This window comes from Gekko japonicus, unplaced genomic scaffold, assembly GCF_001447785.1.
Source record: "Gekko japonicus isolate JY-2015 unplaced genomic scaffold, Gekko_japonicus_V1.1 scaffold1415, whole genome shotgun sequence".
NCBI lineage: Eukaryota > Metazoa > Chordata > Lepidosauria > Squamata > Gekkonidae > Gekko > Gekko japonicus.
The window spans coordinates 418,530-437,389 of NW_015176013.1; the positions used below are offsets into that span (position 1 = coordinate 418,530).

The window sequence follows — 18,860 nt, forward strand, 5'->3', positions numbered from 1 at the left end:
TAGGACTCCACTGATGATACATTTCCTTTCATTTCTAGCATTGTCTGCAGGACAGCAACAGAAAGCTCCATCAAATAGCCATGTGTGCTTCATAACAGTGTTACCCAGGGTAGGGTACTGCTTTCTGCAAACCCAAGTGAATATCCAGGTTTTCAAAACAATCTGACAGTTAAAAAAAATAATAGAATGGGACAAAGGAGCCCCCCCCCCCCAGCAGCCATATCTGTGTAAGTGTAGACATTGGAAACCACCCTCTCTGGAGTTCTTTGACACCTGGGATATCACCTACCATTTTGGCTTGCCAAGGTAACCCAGGGCAATAATACATTCGCCAGTGTCTTGTGTGCAGCTTGCTGGGGAATCTGGACAGGTCTACTGCCCTCTCCCAAGGAGCAGCAAGCCATCCAACATCTGATGGGCACTAAGCCCTTCTCCAGAGTTTCCAGCACACTGTACATCAAGCAGTGGCTTCAGCTTTGTTTGGGGGAGAAGAGAAGTGAAGTAGGGCAAATGCTGGGAATGGGGCTCATTTGGTGGGAAATATGGTATTTTATCTCCCCTGTGGTGAAATGGGCCTACTCTGGCCTCAGCAGCATATAAGGATACAGAGCCCACCATTTTCTCCAGGGGAACTGATCTCTGCCATCTGGAAAGCAGTTGTAATTCTGAGTGATCTCCAGCCCTCACCTGGAGATTGGACCCATTTTACCTCAGAACAGCAAAACTGTTTAGAATGTTAGAGGCAAAAGCCAATCAAGTCGCATATGCAAACGACCTCTGTGTTCCGAGGCAAAGGCCAATGAGGCTGCATATGCAAATAACCTCTGTGTTCTGACTGGCTATGGGGGGGGGAGAGGAACAGCAAAATGTTTATAATTTTGGAGGCAGGACTCAGGAAAAGCAGCCAGTGGATAGGGAGACTCTCTGAATGACAGATCAGAGAGCGAACTGATTTTGGAGCGTGTGGAATGTTCTAGAGAAGTGCCACCACCATTCGGCTTTTATTTATAAGGGAGATTCCCTTCCCCATATCCTTCCCTTCCTAAAATGTCCTATATAAAATCAAATATAAGTTTAATAATTTAAAAAAACCTCAGAGTGTTGCTCTTTTCAAATCTCCAAATGAATAAGTGAATTTCTTCACATATCCCATCTAGGGGAGCAGAAGGGAGGGGAGGACCAAGTGGGTAGGTGTGAAGCAGAGTCAAAGGGAAACAAGCAGTTAGGAGATGGGGGAGGGAAAGAAAAGCCAGAGGGTTTCCCATCTTGTATTTATTATCCAAGATAGCTTGTTATATATGGGGTGTCTAGTGGTTTCACATCCAGATAACAGGCTTATTAGACCCATACTCAGAATATAGATATGGAGCTGATCAGAAATAATACAATAGTTTCTTGTTGTCTAGAGTAAGGACCTATAGACATACCTGTTTAGTTTAGGAGTATAAGTAATAAAATTGACCTGCAGATAATCAGAACCATTCTATTAATGAAACTGTTCTACATGGTCATCGGTGACTATTTGGATACATGCACATGAGCCTATTGGACAGTTATGGTACATTATTGTTTTAAAATGCTTATACCATTTTCTTCTCTTTTCCAGATGAAGACAGTTAGTGTTGCCTTAGTACTATGCCTAAATGTTGGTGTTGACCCCCCAGATGTGGTGAAGACGACTCCTTGTGCTCGCCTTGAGTGCTGGATAGGTAAGTCTGTTTAAATATTATTATTTTCTTTAAACTGTTATCTTGTCCTGTCTTGAGATTCTAAGTCAGATAATTGTACTTTTAACACAACTTTAAAAGTACAAACTAAAGTTCTTTGAAGTGTCACATTAATTGCCCTGTTTCTTACTGGGTTAACTCATCTTGCTGAAATGCAGTACAAAGGAAAAAAGCCGTACACTCAGGTTTTGGTGAATCCTGTGAGGCTGGGAGTTCTATACTTGTGGAGCAGGCAGTGGGGTTGGATCCCACATAGATTTCCATGGGTGTAGGATGGGGTGTGATTTTTGCTAATTCCCCGCTCACACTGTAGCTGACATTTCCTCTAAGTGCTGCTCCTAGGGATAGTGACCCCCAGGAATAGCGTGGCTGAGAGAATTGGGTGTTTCCCATGGCAGGTGAAAATTGCCCCCCTCCACACCTGCAGAAATCTATGTAGGATCCAAATAATCAAGAACACTTCTGTACATGCCCCTTGTTGTAAGTATATAGCCAGAAGAAAGCTTTAAGTTGATTTAGTGTCTTATAGGGGTAGAGATGGTCTTTTAGTCCATTAGACCCCCCCAAGTCATTTTGGGGCTGTTTTGAAAATCCTTTATTGAGAATGAACATGCTTGGATGTATGCTGCCTGGGCTACCTCCAGGCAGGATAATATCTGCCAAGATTTGATCTGAATAAAATTAGCCAATGTAATAATTTTTTAACAGAAGTCTCATATAGCTACCTTGTAGTATGCTGGTTTTTCCTTTAATTACCATGTAAACCCTAACTAGGTCCCTTAGATTTTCCATAAGATTTTAATTAATAGGCAAGTAAACTCATTTTTTGTTGTTGTTGTTCAGTCGCACAGTCGAGTCCGACTCTTCGCAACCCCATGGACCACATCACGCCAGGCCCTCCTGTCTTCTGCTGTCCTCTGGAGTTCGCTTAATTTCATGTTCATTGCATTGATAACACTGTCTAACCATCTCATCCTTTGCCGTCCCCTTCTTCTTTTACCTTCAATCTTTCCCAGCATCAGGGTCTTCTCCAGTGAGTGCTCCCTTCTCATTTTGTGACCAAAGTATTTGAGCTTCATCTTCAGTATCTGGCCTTCCAGGGAACAGTTACGGTTGATTTCTTTTAGATTTGACTGATTTGATCTCCTTGCAGTCCAAGGGACTCTCAAGAGTCTTCTCCAGCACCATGATTCAAAAGAATCTATTCTTCGGCTCTTGGCCTTCCTTATGGTCCAGCGTTCACAGCTATACATTACTACTGGGAATACCATTGCTTTGACCATATGGACTTTTGTTGGCAGGGTGATGTCTTGCTGTCTAGATTTGCTGTAGCTTTCCTCCCAAGGAGCAGGCATCTTTTAACTTCATGGCTGCAGTCACTGTCTGCAGTGATCTTGGATCCCATTTTACTGTGTAGCAAAATAAATTCCCTGTAAGTTTACTTTATGTAGCATGGGCAGATAGTTTACTGTGAAGGCATGTAGACTTTGAGTAGTTGGGGGCATGGGCAGTAATTTCCCTAACTGGAGGGCCATCAATAAAATTATCTTCTACCAAGTTTTACCATTTATTTATTTTTTTGTTTATTTATCTAGGAATCCCTGTGTTTATGCTGCTTGTGATAATTGGGCTTTTTTAATGCCTTAACTGAACATGGATATTTTTTCATCTCTGAGAGCAAATTGGCCATATTGAACATTGATGGGTGAAATACTTTGTGTAAAATCCTTGAAAGACAGTTTCATAAATGTATGTATCCATATGCAAATATTTCATAAAAACCTGCGGCCATTTTTTTTAAGCATTGTTTCAGTTAGTTCTGGTGTCACAGAAGCATGGATTTCTTTTGCAGCATTTGAGGCTGGACAAAAATGTATTATGGTCATTTTGATCTATTCAGTATGGTAAAGAAGAAAAACTTTCTGAGCCCTGCTGTACTCTAAATGGAGTTCCGTTTACTGTACACCCTACTCAGTGTGAAACCAGTTTCCTTCCAGTCCCAGTCAGGCATTTTCCAGTGTAAGATGTTTTGATGCATTATGAAATTTGTTCAGGAAACCTCCTGTTTTAGTTCTGCTGCTTTAATAAGGGCAAAACTCTAATAGGATAATGACATCTAAGAAATACTACAATTGAGGCGAGGAAGTAAATATAAGGGGCTGCCTTAACAATGGAGGCCTCTTGGTTTGAGTTGCGTGAGTATTTTCTCTCTGTAGTTTATAGGTTTCTTTTGTTTCCCCCCCCCCTAAAAAGCTGCTGTAGCATTGGATTTGATGCAGTTGCTAAGAATGTAATAGGTTTAAAAATGACTTAGGCATTTACTGCAAAGCTGTTAATAGAGTCTCACAGTTTTATGCTTGCATGTTAAATTGTATAAATATAACTATGGATTTCTCCTTGCTGTTCAGAGTCTTAGACTCCCAGAACCACAAACAAGGGTTGTAACAGTGAGCAGTGGAATAATGCCAGTATTTGGGGAGTTTTCAACAAACATTAAACTGAAAATTAGTGTAGTGAATATAGAGTATAGTTGTGTACAGTACTTCTCCCATTGAGTAGCATGACTGGATTCCTAACAGACAGAAGGTTAGCACTGTATCTTGGCAGTCACCACTCTTCAGTCTGTGGTATTGGTGTCCCCGGGTTTACTGGTTATTGTGAAGGAAGTAGGGAGATATGAAATACTCTTTGTGTGTGGATCACATCTTTCCAGTGCTTCCTCAGTCTGCTATGTAAGTAGCAGAGAACTGGGTAGTTATTACAGGTTGCGCCATAAAGCTTTTCCCAGTGTCCAGGAGGGTTGTAGTCTATATTGTACTGACCAAAGTAGCAGATGGCTAGGAAAGAATTTGGGATTTCTTGAGAAAATACATTTGTTAGAAGAGGTTACACTTTGCAGCTGCTCTGCATTCCCAGCACTGCAAGCCAGCGGAAGACAAGTAGGAAGATGTGATGCTTCTTCATTTCACTCAGTCTATGCTTGGTATCCCCATCATATTAAGCAAGTGAGAAGTGGGAACAGGGCTGGATGGGCTGTTAATCTCAGTGGGACAGTTCACTGTGTGGTTGTGGCCTGGAGTGCTAGTGGCAAAGCTAAAGGGGCCATCAGTCACACCAGCTGTCTGAGGCATTTAAAAAGATACAGAATACAAGGAGACAAGAAGATGGCAGCTAAGGGGATGGGGGAGGTGGCCCTGCCCTGGAAGGGACCCCTTTTCTTGTCAGATTCCTCCACTGTTTCTCTAGATGTCTGTGGCAGCTCCAGCCTTTTTTTGTCCCATCAAGACCAACGTATGGTGACCCCATGGGGTTTTCAAGGCAACTGTGTTGGCTAAAGGATCCTGGCCAATTTGAGACGATGAGGGCCTTGCCTGCATGATGTCCCTGGTGGAACTGCCTTGGGCCGCCTTCTCAGCCATTTTCAAAAAACCTGCGGGGGGGAGGGAGGAGGGGGGGAGAGGAGAAAGGAGTCCGATAACAAGCTCCTTCGCATCCTCAATGTCTTCCCCCCAGTATTTAATAAGGGATGGGAATGGTCTCCCTGTGCCCTCTGGCCCCCCCTTTTCCACCTCAGAGGAGGCCATTTTTTCTATAGAGGAATTTTTTCCTGCTCTGAGGGACAAAAGCCCAGGAAAGACTCCCCCCTCCCTGAGGGGTATTTGGAAGAACGTTAACTGTCCTGGGGGAAGCAATACCCCCCCTCCAATCCCTTGGTGGGGCGGAGGTTTCTGGGGAGCGCACCGACGTCCTCTTCCCTCATGCAGTTCTCTTCCCTCATGCAGAGGGGTAGATTCCAGCCCGGTGTCAGCTTACCGTGTTTCAGGCGGGATGCTAGGAGTCGGCGATCGTCTGCTCCGTGTCCCACTTTGCTGCTGCCTGCCAAATGCCGGTAAGGAGAGACCTAATGCCTCCCTACCGCCACATTTCATCGCCTCTGCACTCCCTGGCGTCAGGAACAGGCCCTCCGCCCCCAGGATGGGTAAGGACGGTGGAGACACGCTCCTCGGGTTGCCGACGTGTCTGTGGGTCGAGACCTGATGCCGTTGATAAAGAATCTTGCGTTTCACTGTCCGGCTGTAAAGCCCAGCCATCGCATCTTCTTCTTCTTTCTTCCTGACTTCTTCTTTACTCAATGTGCGCTCTTCAGCACAGCCGGAGCACGTAGCAGGGCTGGCAAGAGAACTGGAGAGCCTACAAGGGGATAAGCCCTCCCCCGCCTGGATCAAAGCTTGGAGCCAACCCTGAGGAAAGAGGAGGAGCTTATCCCAGACGTAAGGAATGTACCACTCCAGAACCACAGAGAAAGGAAGATTCACGGTAAGTGAAAGAAACCTTCCGTTTACCAAGATCCTAATAACCTTGGTGGCCCATCTGAGGACAGTGGGCGTGTCCTTATTTCCATACCTGGACGACATCCTGGTCAAGGTCTTTTCCTATCAGCAGACGATGCAGTAATTGGAGATCACTCTGAAGGAGCTCAAACGTCATGGGCTTGTGATCAACAGGACAAAGAGCTCATTAGTGCCAAGTCAATCCATCCCACACTTAGGAGTACAAATCAACACAGAGAGGGACAGGGTGTTTCTCTCTCAGGACTGACAACAAAAGTTATGTCAATTGACTCAAAGTGTGTTGGAGACACCGAAGGTGGAAGTCATGCATCTAGTGCAACTTCTGGGGATGCAAGTGTCCTGTCAGGAAGTCTTACAATGGTCAAGGTTTCATGCAAGATTCCTACAGCGTTTTCTTCTTCCATTCCAGTCAGACATAGCACAGAAAAAGACCCGAGAGGTGGAGCTCCCGGAGTCAGTGAGGCAGCAACTATTATGGTGGCTGGAGCCGAACCGTTTCAGGGAGGGAGTGCCTCTCAGGGAACTTCCCCCACTAAAGGGGGGTAAGCATTGCCTGGCAGGAGTTTACAGACAGGGTGCGGGAGACCGCGCTATTGAGATAGCTGGCCGCCAAAATTGGGATGGTTGTTCCCATCTTGGAAGAATTGACATAGGAAGATTACTGCGCCGTGATGTAGTATGGATTTTATTGTGGTTTTAAATGTTGTTATTCTGTTAAATTTTGGCATATGGGTGCTAAGTTCCATTGTTTGATAATTATCCAGTATATGTACAACTAGCGAATTAGTTTTATTTTTGCTGCTGCCAATGTCGGGAGAGGGTTTACATCCATTCCCTAAATTGCTGCCAAGAGGAGGGTAAGAAATCTTCTGTTGCTAAGAATTCCAATATAGGATCCCATTTTTCCATTACAGGTTTTTCTATGGGTTTTTGGGTTAGTCTATTGAGTTTGTTGGTAACAGAGTCCATAAGGAATTGGTCCCACAACTTTTGATACCAGAGTCCCAATGTGGGAGGATTTGGATTTTTCCAACAAGTAGCAATCGCTGTTCGTGCAGCATAAATCATAACATCCAAGGTCTGCTTATGTACATGTTTTTCAATATGAGGCGGCCAATGTTTAAGGAAGAGGTTTTCAGGATCCAGTGGGATTTCAAGGCCTATAATTCTGTGTACCATTTGTTTTATTTCTTCCCCAAAATGTGCTATTTTATCGCATTCCCACCAAGAGTGGGCGAACGTGCCTATCTTGTCACAATTTTTCCAACATTTTGGTGAGATTGTGGCATGCATATGGGAAAGTCGTTGAGGAGTCAAGTACCACCTCGTTAGTATCTTAAAATCTTGTAGCTCTAGTGGAATAGAATTTGGGTAAGGATTTTTGGTCTCCCACAATTCCTTCCAGAAGTTTTGATCAAATTCTTTCTTACAATCTTTTTGCCACAAGCTTTGATAAGGTAGCATCTTTGGGGCATTATTTGTGTTCAGTAGATGGTTTTATTGTATTTTATATCTCGGCTTTGCCGCATGTGAGCCGCCCCGAGCCTTTGGGAGGGCGGGATACAAATCAAAACATAAATAAATAAATATTATTTTTTAATTTTATTATTTTAATTTATAGTTCGCCCTCCCCACAAGCAGGCTCAGGGCGGCTCACAAATGGGGCACATGCCAATACATAAAACAGGTTAAAACAGCATAAAAACAGTCATTATAATATTACAAAACTATAAAGTGATCTAGATGTTTCAGATCAGTCTTCAATAAAAAGATGGCATCATGAAAATGGTACTCCCAAATCAGTGGTGTCCATGCAGCGCTGTCATTCACTCCTCCCAGGGCCAGTTGATGATGATGGTAAAGGTAATGATGGTGAGGTAGTGGTGGCTCCTTCTCAAAAGCCTGGTGGAAGAGCTCCGTCTTACAGGCCCTGCGGAACTGCGCAAGGTCCCACAGGGCCCGGATCTCCACCAGGAGCTCATTCCACCCGGTAGGAGCCGCCACCGAAAAAGCCCTGGCCCTGGTTGCAGCCAGCCTGGCTTCCTTGGGGCCTGGGGTCACCAGGAGATGTTGTGTCCCCGACCGTAGTGCCTGTAGGGGAACATATGGGAAAGGTGGTCCCTTAGGTATGTCGGACCCCGACATGGTGGCTGGAGCCGAACCATTTCAGCGAGGGAGTGCCTCTCAGGGAACCTCCTCGGGTAGTGATCACGACATACACGAGTTTGTTCGGCTGGGGAGCACATGCAGAAGGAAGGATGATACAGGGCACATGGACAGTGAAGGAGAAGTCCAACAGCATAAACCTGCTGGAACTCAGGGCAATCAGATTAGCTATAGAAAAATTTCGGGGGTTGATACAGGGCCGTCATATCCTGATCCAGATGGAGAATATGATGGCGAAGGCGTATGTCAATCGCCAAGGTGGGACATGCTTCAAATGGCTACACAAAGAAGCAAGCAAGCTAATACAGTGAGCGGAGACTCACATCTTGTTCCTAAAAGCCATTCACATGGCAGGCCGAGAGAAAACAGTGTGATATGAACAACATTTATAAGATTTATATTGCTTTTCTAAAACTTTACAACATTGCAACAATTGGTCCAACATTCTCACTTATACAATATTGTAAAAAAGTCCACATAGTCAAACATAATGAGTATCCGGTTGTGAACTCATTTCAATTTAACAGTCTTCCTCAGATGTAATCCTATATTTAAAGGAGGTGTCAGCTTCTTAATCCAGCTCAGTATTTGTAAATTCTTAATTTCCTTCATAATATCCTGGAATAAACCATAATCAATAAATAATTCACATGAAGCTGCATGGAAAATAGTTATTTTAAACTTATAATAATTTAGTTTTTATAATAATAATTTAACTGTGGATATCTGTGATCCCTTTTGTTTTGTGCCGAGAGAAACCAGTGGCAGACTGGCTGAGCCGTCAGTGGGTGGATCAATCTGAGTGGATGCTAAACAGGGCAGTGTTTAGGCAAATCTGTCAGAGATTCGGGACACCAGAGGTGGACTTATTTGCCACAGAGCAGAACCGTCTGACACCGTCACACACAACAATTTGTGTCCAGGTTAAAAAGTCCTCTTGACATAGGAACAGACGCCCTGCACCTAGTGTGGCCACAAAAGCTTCTATACGCCTTCCCACCGATCCAAATTATTCCGAAGGTGGTCCAAAGATCTGAGAGCGGAAGTAATTTTTGTTGCCCCATTTTGGCCCCGTCGAGCTTGGTTCCAAGATCTGAGATTGGCAGTCCAGGAGCCCTGGCACCTGCCCTCAGTGGAGGATCTTCTCACTCAGGGGGAGATGGTCCACCCTCAACCAGACTTATTAAAACTCACAGTTTGGAGGTTGAGAGACAGCAGTTAATGGGGGTGGGCTATTCCACTAATGTGGTTAAGACCATGTTGGCTGCTAGAAAGGGGTCGACTAATAGGGTCTATAATAATACCTGGCAGGTTTTCTCTACCTGGTGCAAGGAAAGGCATATAGACCCCCATAGAGGCATCCATGGGGGTGATCCTTCTTTTCCTTCAAGAGGGTCTGGATAAGGGGTTAAGCACCAGTACATTACATAGACAAGCAGTGGCTATTGCAGTCATTAAGGGTGCTAGGAAAGGGCAGTCTTTTGCTAGTCATTCACACGTCAAAAGAATTCTGAGAGGTGCGTCCCTGCTTAATCCTCCCCAGGTCCACAGATTCCCAACTTGGCGGCTCAACACGGTTCTTAGGGCTTTGTGCGGGGCACCCTTTGAACCTATGGCAACCTGTCCCCTCGAACTGACTTTCAAAACCATTTTCTTAGCGGGTTTAACATCCGCACGGAGGGTCTCAGAATTAAGAGCCCTGTCGATAGACAAGGATTTATGTACCTTTCATAATGATAGGGTAGTTCTACGCCCTGACCCGGCCTTCATTCTGAAGGTAAATTCAACCTTTCATAGGTCGGCAGACATTGTCCTTCCGTCTTTCTGTCCAAATCCCCAGAACGAGAAGGAAAGAACATTACACTGTCTGGATGTACGGAGGATGCTTAGTTTTTATCTGGACAGAACAAAACCTATTCGGGTCACTGATTCTCTCTTTCCTTCAAAAAGTCCTGTGTGGGCAGAAGGGTTTCATCGTCTTCCCTTAGCAGATGGATTAGGGGATGCATAGCCTTGGCTTATTCCGCACAAGGCCTGGAGCCGCCTGAGGGCATCACAGTTCACTCCCTAAGGGGGGCGGCCACGTCAGCAGTCTATAGGGCTTCTCCCTCTCTGGAAGTTGTGTGCAAAGCAGCTACTTGGAAATCCACACACTCTTTTACCAAACACTATAGACAAATTGGCTGCAACCGATGCAGCCTTCGGTAGAAGGGTCCTGCAGCACACCCTGTAGATGGGGAAGTGGATGGACCCACCCTGGAGGATACTGCTGTCTTATGTCCCAGGAGTAAAGAGTCTGGAGGACTGCCCCACTCCTGGAACACCGGAGAACAAAAGATTTGTCTCCACTTACCGTGAAGCTTCCTTCTCGGTGGTTCAGAGTGGGGCAGTCCTGCCCACCCGGTTTGTAGGTGCTACTTCCTCTGTCTACAGGGGAGCTGCTTGCTCCTTTTCCATTGTGGTGTTTGGAAGGGAAGGGGTAGGTGGTCATTCAATGATGGGCCTGGGATGCTGGCATATTAGCAAACCAGAGGGGCTACCTGTTAATGAAGTTCATTTGGAAGTTTGTTGCCCCCCGTTGGGGGTGAGTTCGTTGTTGTTTACCTTTTACTATAGGGGAACGGTGGCTTGGAGTACGACTGGGAAATAGGAGCACAAGCCCCTCCCCTCTGTGACTAAAGTGTCTGTTGGCCCTGTCTTCAGAGGAGAGGAGCTGTTTCCCAGGAGTAAGGAGTCTGGAGGACTGCCCCACTCTGGACCACCGAGAAGGAAGCTTCACGGTAAGTGGAGACAAATCTTCCGTTTTCTGCACATGTGCAATCCTCCGTTATTTCCCTGTTGCTGCAGTGCATTGTTTTAGTTTAGTTCATACATACTTTTTTCCAGGGCCATTTTTTGCTTCCCAATCCACCCCTGGGTGGGAATGTGAGAGGCTTGCCATCATTGCAATACATTTCCGTTGGTTTTGGACATTCCCTGATTTTATTCCTACTGCAAATGTGTGTGATAATTAAATATTTTTTATCATTTGTTTACATTTATAATTCTCCTTTCTTGCTGATACTCTAGATGGATAGCAGGATATAACACAAATATATAGTATAAAACATCCTGTGAAGAATGCAACAGGACTAGGATTACAGAATTAGGGAACAATATGAACAACAAACTATCAAAGGCAAGTATACAATAAAATACAGAAAGTGGATTACAAGGTAAAGATAATGCAGTAAAAGCAGGTGATCCCTACAGTAATCATTGTAATGGATTATTCCCTTGTTAAGGTGCCATCCTGGGGTGTTAATTCACATTCAGTTTTAATATCTTTTTAGAAATGACCTCTTGAACATTATGGTTTTGTGCATTCTGTGGAATGACAGAAGTGTGGGAGTCTTTCTGACCTTCTCAGGCAGGCTTTTCCATAAGGTGGGAGCCACTACTGCATACCTTACCCATTTGCAGGGTGACACCATTAGAAAGGCCTCTACATCTTTACCTTTCTGCACACACATGATTTAAAATATAGTATTTTAATAGCCTCCAGGTGATCTTTTTAAACATTCTGTTCCTTTTGCTTTCCTTTATATCTGACTTATATCTCTCTGGGACTAATACTGGAACAAGGATGCAATTATATCTTGAAAGGATGTGAAGGATAGGTGTACATATCTTTTGTAATTTGCCCTGAATGAGTTGTAAAGCGCTATAGCATCCATCTTTTGAGTTGCTAGACGTGCAGCCTTCACTCCAGGTAATAAACAGTGTTTCTATAATATTTCCTCTCCCCTTTTAAAGAGAAATGATACCTGTCTTTCATTTTGGTTTTAGTTTAAGAATGGTCACAATAAGAATGTAGAAAATGCCATTAAGAAAGATATATACCTTATACTATGTGAAAAAACCTCTGTTCAGCAGTGATATAAATGAGTTCAATACTGAACAGAAGCATTGTAATTGGAATGAAATCTATTTTTTTATACATCCCCTAATTGAGGCTATGCATCAAAGCAAGGCTGGCAATATGGCAAGGGTTTGAGACCTCTAGAAATAGGTTAACTGTAAAGCAGTGTTGAAATCTGTCTCTTTTTTATTTTCCTTGAACGTGGCCAAAATAGTATCATAGATAGGCGAAAGAGTTCATAATAGGGGGGGGGGGACAGAAAAGTAGATGCTCTGTTCTCTCTGGGAACCTTTAATCTTCTTCGTGGTCTCTGTGCATCACACCCATGGGATTATGCGCCTGCGCTGATCTGAATCGGTGGTATGCAAAGCTCACAAAGGGATTTTTGTGCCTCCCTCCCAGGCATGCGCAGAACCCCCACTGCGCATGCCCAAAGAGGCGGGGCGCCGTCAGTTCTCTTTTGACCACCATACTTTAAACAGGTTGTTTTCTGCCGGTCGGTGAAGAAGCATTATTTTCCTCTCACGAGGGATTGTTTAAATGTTCTTCTTTTTTCCTTTTGCTACGTTTATTTTATTCTTTACCAAAAAAGAAAAGAAAAAAAGGACTTTTTCTGAAGGTTGCCGCTCCTCAGGCGGCTTCCCACCTTCCCCCCCCCACTCCCCTCTCTCGCACTGAGGTAAAATTTACTTCGCCTCATACAAGAGCCCTCTTTTTCTTTTGGTGCCATTTTATTTTTTATGGCGGAAAAGTGGAGATGTTTTAAATTGTGTGTCGGCTGTGGCAGCAAACTTGCCCCCCGTGACGGCCGCACACTCTGCATTTTTGCCTGGGAGAAACTCATTGCCCAGACGCTTGCTGCCATTGCTTGAAGTTCTTGAATCAGACCCGCAAAAACAGGGCTGCGAGGCTTCGAGTGGCACTTTGGGAGTCCGCACTGGTACCCCCTTGCCTGCCGGAGAGATGTCTGCTGAGGCCCCTTCCGACCAACCGACGACACTCCTGTCGACATCGGGAGGTACACCGGCATCGAACCCCCTTCACCATGCAAAGTCGGCTTCGGATGAGGCTTTCTTCTAAGTGTTTGGCGTCAAACGAGGCCTCTTCTGCCTCTATGCCGGCCAAAAAGAAGAAAAAGGAGAAGCACGAGACAGCTAAGTCTTCTCTTACTGGCACTGTGCGTAAGTCTCAGAGTCTGAGCAGCAAGAAAGTGCAAAAGGGGTCTGCATTGACCCCGCTTCAGCGGTCGCAGCCCGACATAGAGAACTCTTCCGTACCGGAGCTGCTTACATTGAGTTATTGGACTTACCCATTCGGCAACTGAGCCCCCCGGTATCAGAGGTCTCCGTTGACACTGGACCAATCTCGGCCTCGCCATGGGAAGTGGAGGAGGTTGTCCCATGTAGGTCTCGTACAGATTGCTCGCCTTAGGCTGTTTCTTGGGCAAGCGATTGGCCGGACTCTCGATATTGTCGATCCAGGTCCCCCAGATGCGAGGGGCATCAATATCGATCTGAGGAGTGCCCTGAGTAGTACCGTGATTCCAGACCCATGCTCTCATACTCGCCCAGACGAGAATTGAGACCGCACTCCTCGACCTACTTCGACCCACCTGTACCGTGGGACCATAGGCAGCACACGCCTTATTGGTTCACCTCGTATCCGATATCAGCATCGATGCCATGGCTGACACTTAGTTCACAGTCGGACTGGGACCATGGGTCACGTCGTTCACGCTCTCCCCAACATAAATTTAAACCCTCTGTATCTCAATCCAAAGCTCCAGAGGAACCTCGTTGCCCACCCTCTCATCTCCGTTCCGCCCCTGCTTTACCACCGAAGGTTGCTCTGATACTGGATACCCCTACAGCACCTGTATCGCCTTCTAGATCCTCCGTCTCTGATACCGGCACCGATGATTCGGAACGCCTCGAGTCGCCTGAGGATCCTTCACCAAAGCCTACAGTGTCAGACAATCTACCGATCTCTCCTTCGGAGGATCTTTCTTCGTACGGAGATTTGGTCAAGAGGATGGCACATTCTCTGGGACTGTCGATAGTCCAACCCCAACCTTCAGTGTCAGACGCCGTATTCGATGTCGTGCAGATTGATACCTCCACGTCGATCGTCCTCCCGATGTCAACCGTCCTCCTACAGGTGGCGAAGGCCCCGTGGGACAAGCCATCTTCTGCTCCAGTGTCATCCAGACGTCTGGATCATATGTATCGGGTCCAAGAGACGGAGGCTGAATTCCTCCATATCCACCCCAAGCCCAACTCCATGGTCGTGTCGTCCGCCTCAAAGAGTAGACGTACCCTCGCTACTCCTTCTGATAAGGAGAGCAAGAAGTTGGATTCCATTGGTCGTCATTTCTATTCAGCTGGAGCTCTTGGAATTAAGACATCTTATTATATTGCTTGTATGGGCCGTTACCAGTACTCGCTCTGGGAGCGCTTTACCGACCTTTTGACCTCGGTGCCTGAGGACAAACATCAGGAGGCCAAGAAGCTGCAAAAGAAAGGCTTGCTGCTCTCTAAACAAATAATCAATTCTTCCAAACATGCTTTGGACACGTTTTCCAAAACAATGTTGTCTGCAGTTGCCTTCCATAGGCATTCCTGGCTTAGAACCACCTTGCTCCCTGCTGACACCAGGGCGTACATAGAGGACTTACCTTTCGATGGCCAAGGTCTCTTTCATGCATCCACTGATTCGACTCTCCAGGACATGGATAAGAGCATTAAGGCCTCGAGGTTGCTGGGGGTCTCTGCCCCCTCTAAGCCCTTTTGTCCTTGCTCTTGGTCTCACGGCTCCAGGCATCAATATGCTAAACTGTCACCGGACGAAGGCTACAGACCACGTCGTTCTCCGTCTGTGAACAGGCAGCAGTACCAGACCAGGCAAAGTTATGGCTCTGGGCAGCAACTTGTCAGAGCTAAACAACCTAAACCCGGCAAGCAGGGCCTGTCTACCTCTTCCGACCCTACCCGCCTCCATCCCTATTTGCAGGCCTGGGCCACCATTACGTTGGACCAATGGGGCCTTTCCATCTTAGCCAAGGGCTATTCCATTGAATTCATGGAACTCCCAGTCATTCTGCCTCTCCTGTCCCAAGGATGCTGAATGGCCACCCTTGACCTTGAGGATGCCACCCTTGACCTCGAGACAGTGTGTGACTGCAATAAAGAAGGCAAATGCTATGCTGGGGATTATTAGGAAGGGTATTGAAAACAGATCAGCCAATATCATAATGCCCCTATATAAATCAATGGTGCGACCTCATTCGGAATACTGTGTGCAATTCTGGTCACCACACCTTAAAAAGGATATTATAGCTTTGGAAAAAGTGCAGAAAAGGACAACTGAAATGATAAAAGGGTTGGAACACTTTCCCTATGAGGAAAGGTTAAAGCGCTTAGGGCTCTTTAGCTTGGAGAAAAGACGACTGAGGGGTGACATGATCGAGGTTTATAAGATTATGCATGGGAAAGAGCAGGTAAAGAAAGAGGTACTTTTCTCCCTTTCTCACAATACAAGAACCCGTGGGCACTCCATGAAATTGCTGAGCGGTCGGGTTAGAACGGATAAAAGGAAGTACTTCTTCACCCAAAGAGTGATTAACACATGGAATTCACTGCCACAGGAAGTGGTGGCGGCTACAAGCATGGACGGCTTCAAAAGGGAATTAGATAAGCATATGGAGCAGAGGTCCATCAGTGGCTATTAGCCACAAGGTATAGATAGGGACTCTGGGGCAAGTGATGCTCTGTCATCTTGGTGCTTGGGGGGGTCAACAGTGGGAGGGCTTCTAATGTCCTGGCCCCACTGGTGGACCTCCTGATGGCACTGGTATTTCTGGCCACTGTGTGATACAGAGTGTTGGACTGGATGGGCCTTTGGCCTGATCCAACATTGGCATCTCTTATGTTCTTATGTTCACGCGACTCCCTTCTCTGGTGGACATGGTCAGACAACCTGACGCAGGGTGTCATTTCCATCCCCTCAATCCTGGTCTCACCCTCATGACCGATGCCTCGCTGTGGGACTGGGGAGCCCACCTCAACGGCCTTGGCCCCAAGAAAACACATAAATTTTCTGGAACTTTTGGCAATCAAACTGGCCATCCAATGTTTCCAGCCTCTTCTCACGGGAAAATGCGTGACTGTATTGACCGACAATATGACGGTCCTCAGTTACGTCAACAGACAGGGTGGAATGGTCTCCCACAGTCTATGCTGCCTGGCTCTGGACCTTTGGGCCTGGTGCATACCTCTGCACATCTTTCCCATTGCCTCACACATCGCTGGCAAGGCCAATGTGCATGCGGACCTGCTCAGCAGGGGTCTCTCTCAGCGCCACAACTGGGTGCTGAACTGGACCTACCTACGTCCTGTATTTCAAAAGTGGGGTACACCTCACATTGACGTCTTCGCCACCAGGTGCAATTTGAAGTGCAACCTGTTTTGCTGCAGGGGAGCACAAGATCCCAAGTCCTTGGGAGACGGGCTCCTTTACCCATGGGACAACAACTTCCTATACATGTTCCTCCCGTTGCTGCTGCTGAGGACAGTCCAAAGACTCATGAGGGTCCACATGAGATGCATCCTAATCGCTCCCTGGTGGCCAAGGCAGTGTTGGTTCACCAACCTCCTCTTGCTGGCCAAGGCTCACCATCCTCTCCCACAGGTGCTGGATTTGCTCCTGGCAGATGGAGGGGCTTTGCTGTTCCACAAGGTACACAAGCTCAAGCTAACAGCTTATCTCATGGACAATTAACATTCTCAGATAGAATCACTACTGTGCTACTCAATGCCAGGAAGGATTCTACGCGACATTCCTACAGTGGGAAATGGGCTCTTTCTTGGCCTCCTTACAGCCCTCTGATGTGCCCCTGGCTTCTGTCACAGTTGACCAGATTTTAGAATTTCTGCTTTCGTTGGCAGAGAAGGGCCTCTTGCACTCCTCAATCAGAGTGTATTTGTCGGTTATTTCTGCCTACCATCCGGGTTTCTAAGGTTTTCCCATCTTTTCTCACCCGGTCTCAAAGAGATTTCTTAAAGGTCTCCTCCACTTATATCCACCGATCCATTCACTGGTACCCTTGTGGGACTTGCTGCTGGTGCTGCACCATCTGATGGGACAACCCTTTGAGCCTATGGCAACTTGCGAGCTAAAACATGCAGCTTGGAAAACTGCCTTCCTCGTTGCCATTACCTTGGCCAGGAGGGTGGGCGAACTTGTGGACCTTTGTTATGACCCACCCTTCCTTGTCTTCCTACTGGACGGTGTGAGACTGGTGCCTGATTTCTCTTTCTACCTAAAGTGGTCTCCAAGTTCCATCTCAGCTCAGAGATCTTCTTGTCGAACTTCTTTCCTAGCCCAAAAGATGGCCAACAGCGTCTCCTCCATGCACTACATGTTAAGAGGGCGCTACTTTTCTACCTTGACAGGACACGTTCAAGTAGGAGGGACAATCACCTATTTGTCTCCTTCTCCAGTCACTCCACAGGACAAAAAATCTCAGCACAACGTCTCTCCAAATGGATTGTTGAGACTATTAAGCTGTGCTACGAGTTGGCTAAGTGCCCATTGCCTTTGCCTGTGCAAGCGCACTCCACAAGATCCATGGCTACGTCTACAGCCTTCTTGAAGGATGCTTCCCTGTCAGCGATCTGTGGGGCTGCGACATGGTCTACTCTGAACACTTTCATCAAGCACTACACTGTTGATGTTCGTGAACACCACAGAGTGGACCTTGGTCGTCTAGTCCTTTCGTCGGCAGAGCATTGAATTTGCAACAGCTCCCATCTCCAGGTGAGCCACTGCTTTTCAATTTCCCATGGGTGTGGTGCACAGAGACCACGAAGAAGATAAACAGGTTGCTTACCTGTAACTGATGATCGAGTGGTCATCTGTGCAGTCACACCACCTGCTCGTCCTTCCCCGCTGCTGTCGTTTCAGTACTTTTCTTTGGTTATTGACATGACATTGGTCAGAAGGAACTGGCGGGATGTCCACGCCCCGCCTCTTTGGGCATGTGCAGTGGTGTTTCCGCACATGCCTGGGAGGGAGGCGTGAAAATCCATTTGTGAGCTTTGCATACCACCGATTTGGATCAGCGCAGGTGCATAATCCCATGGGTGCAACTGCACAGATGACCACTTGAAGATCATCAGTTATAGGTAAGTAACCTGTTTTTCTCCCCTCCGTGATAAAAGTACTGTAGCCATTTGGATAACACTGTATACCTAGAGTTGTTGGGTGTCTATAATATGTTTCAGTTGTTGATGGTAATGATTATGTATATCTAGTAGATACCATACTTTGTTTTTTTTTTGGTCTGATACAGTACAGCTTCCATATGGATTGTTTTCTTGGCGTTTACCTGCCTCACTCCCATCAGAAGGCCATGCCCCTGCCACACCCCTAAAAGACAAATTAAAAACAATGTAAGAACTATTATAAATACTTTGGAGTATTATGAACAAAACCCGGGAAAACAAGCAGCGTTAATGTTCTTAGACGCGGAGAAAGCGTTCGATAATGTCAACTGGAACTTCTTACAGTGTAAACTTAAACTCTGGGAGTGTGGAGATAGCTTCATGAGGATGATATCAGCGATTTATAATGAGCAATGGGCAAAGATAATTGTAAATGGGGATCTAACCCAGAACATTCCAATTCAGAAAGGAACAAGACAAGGGTGCCCACTCT

The 18,860-nt window shown here is 46.2% G+C and overlaps 1 protein-coding gene across 1 annotated transcript in view; it reads left to right on the plus strand.

The window, feature by feature from the left end:
- The window catches only part of LOC107123311 (regulatory-associated protein of mTOR-like), a gene marked incomplete at its 3' end in the record, with an annotated part of 81,634 nt that overhangs the window by 44,945 nt on the left and 17,829 nt on the right, over nucleotides 1-18,860 (plus strand). Inside the window, exon 2 of the mRNA XM_015426546.1 lies at nucleotides 1,607-1,709. Within this exon, the coding sequence (XP_015282032.1) occupies nucleotides 1,607-1,709 (103 nt within the window). The remainder of the gene's footprint in view (nucleotides 1-1,606; nucleotides 1,710-18,860) is intronic.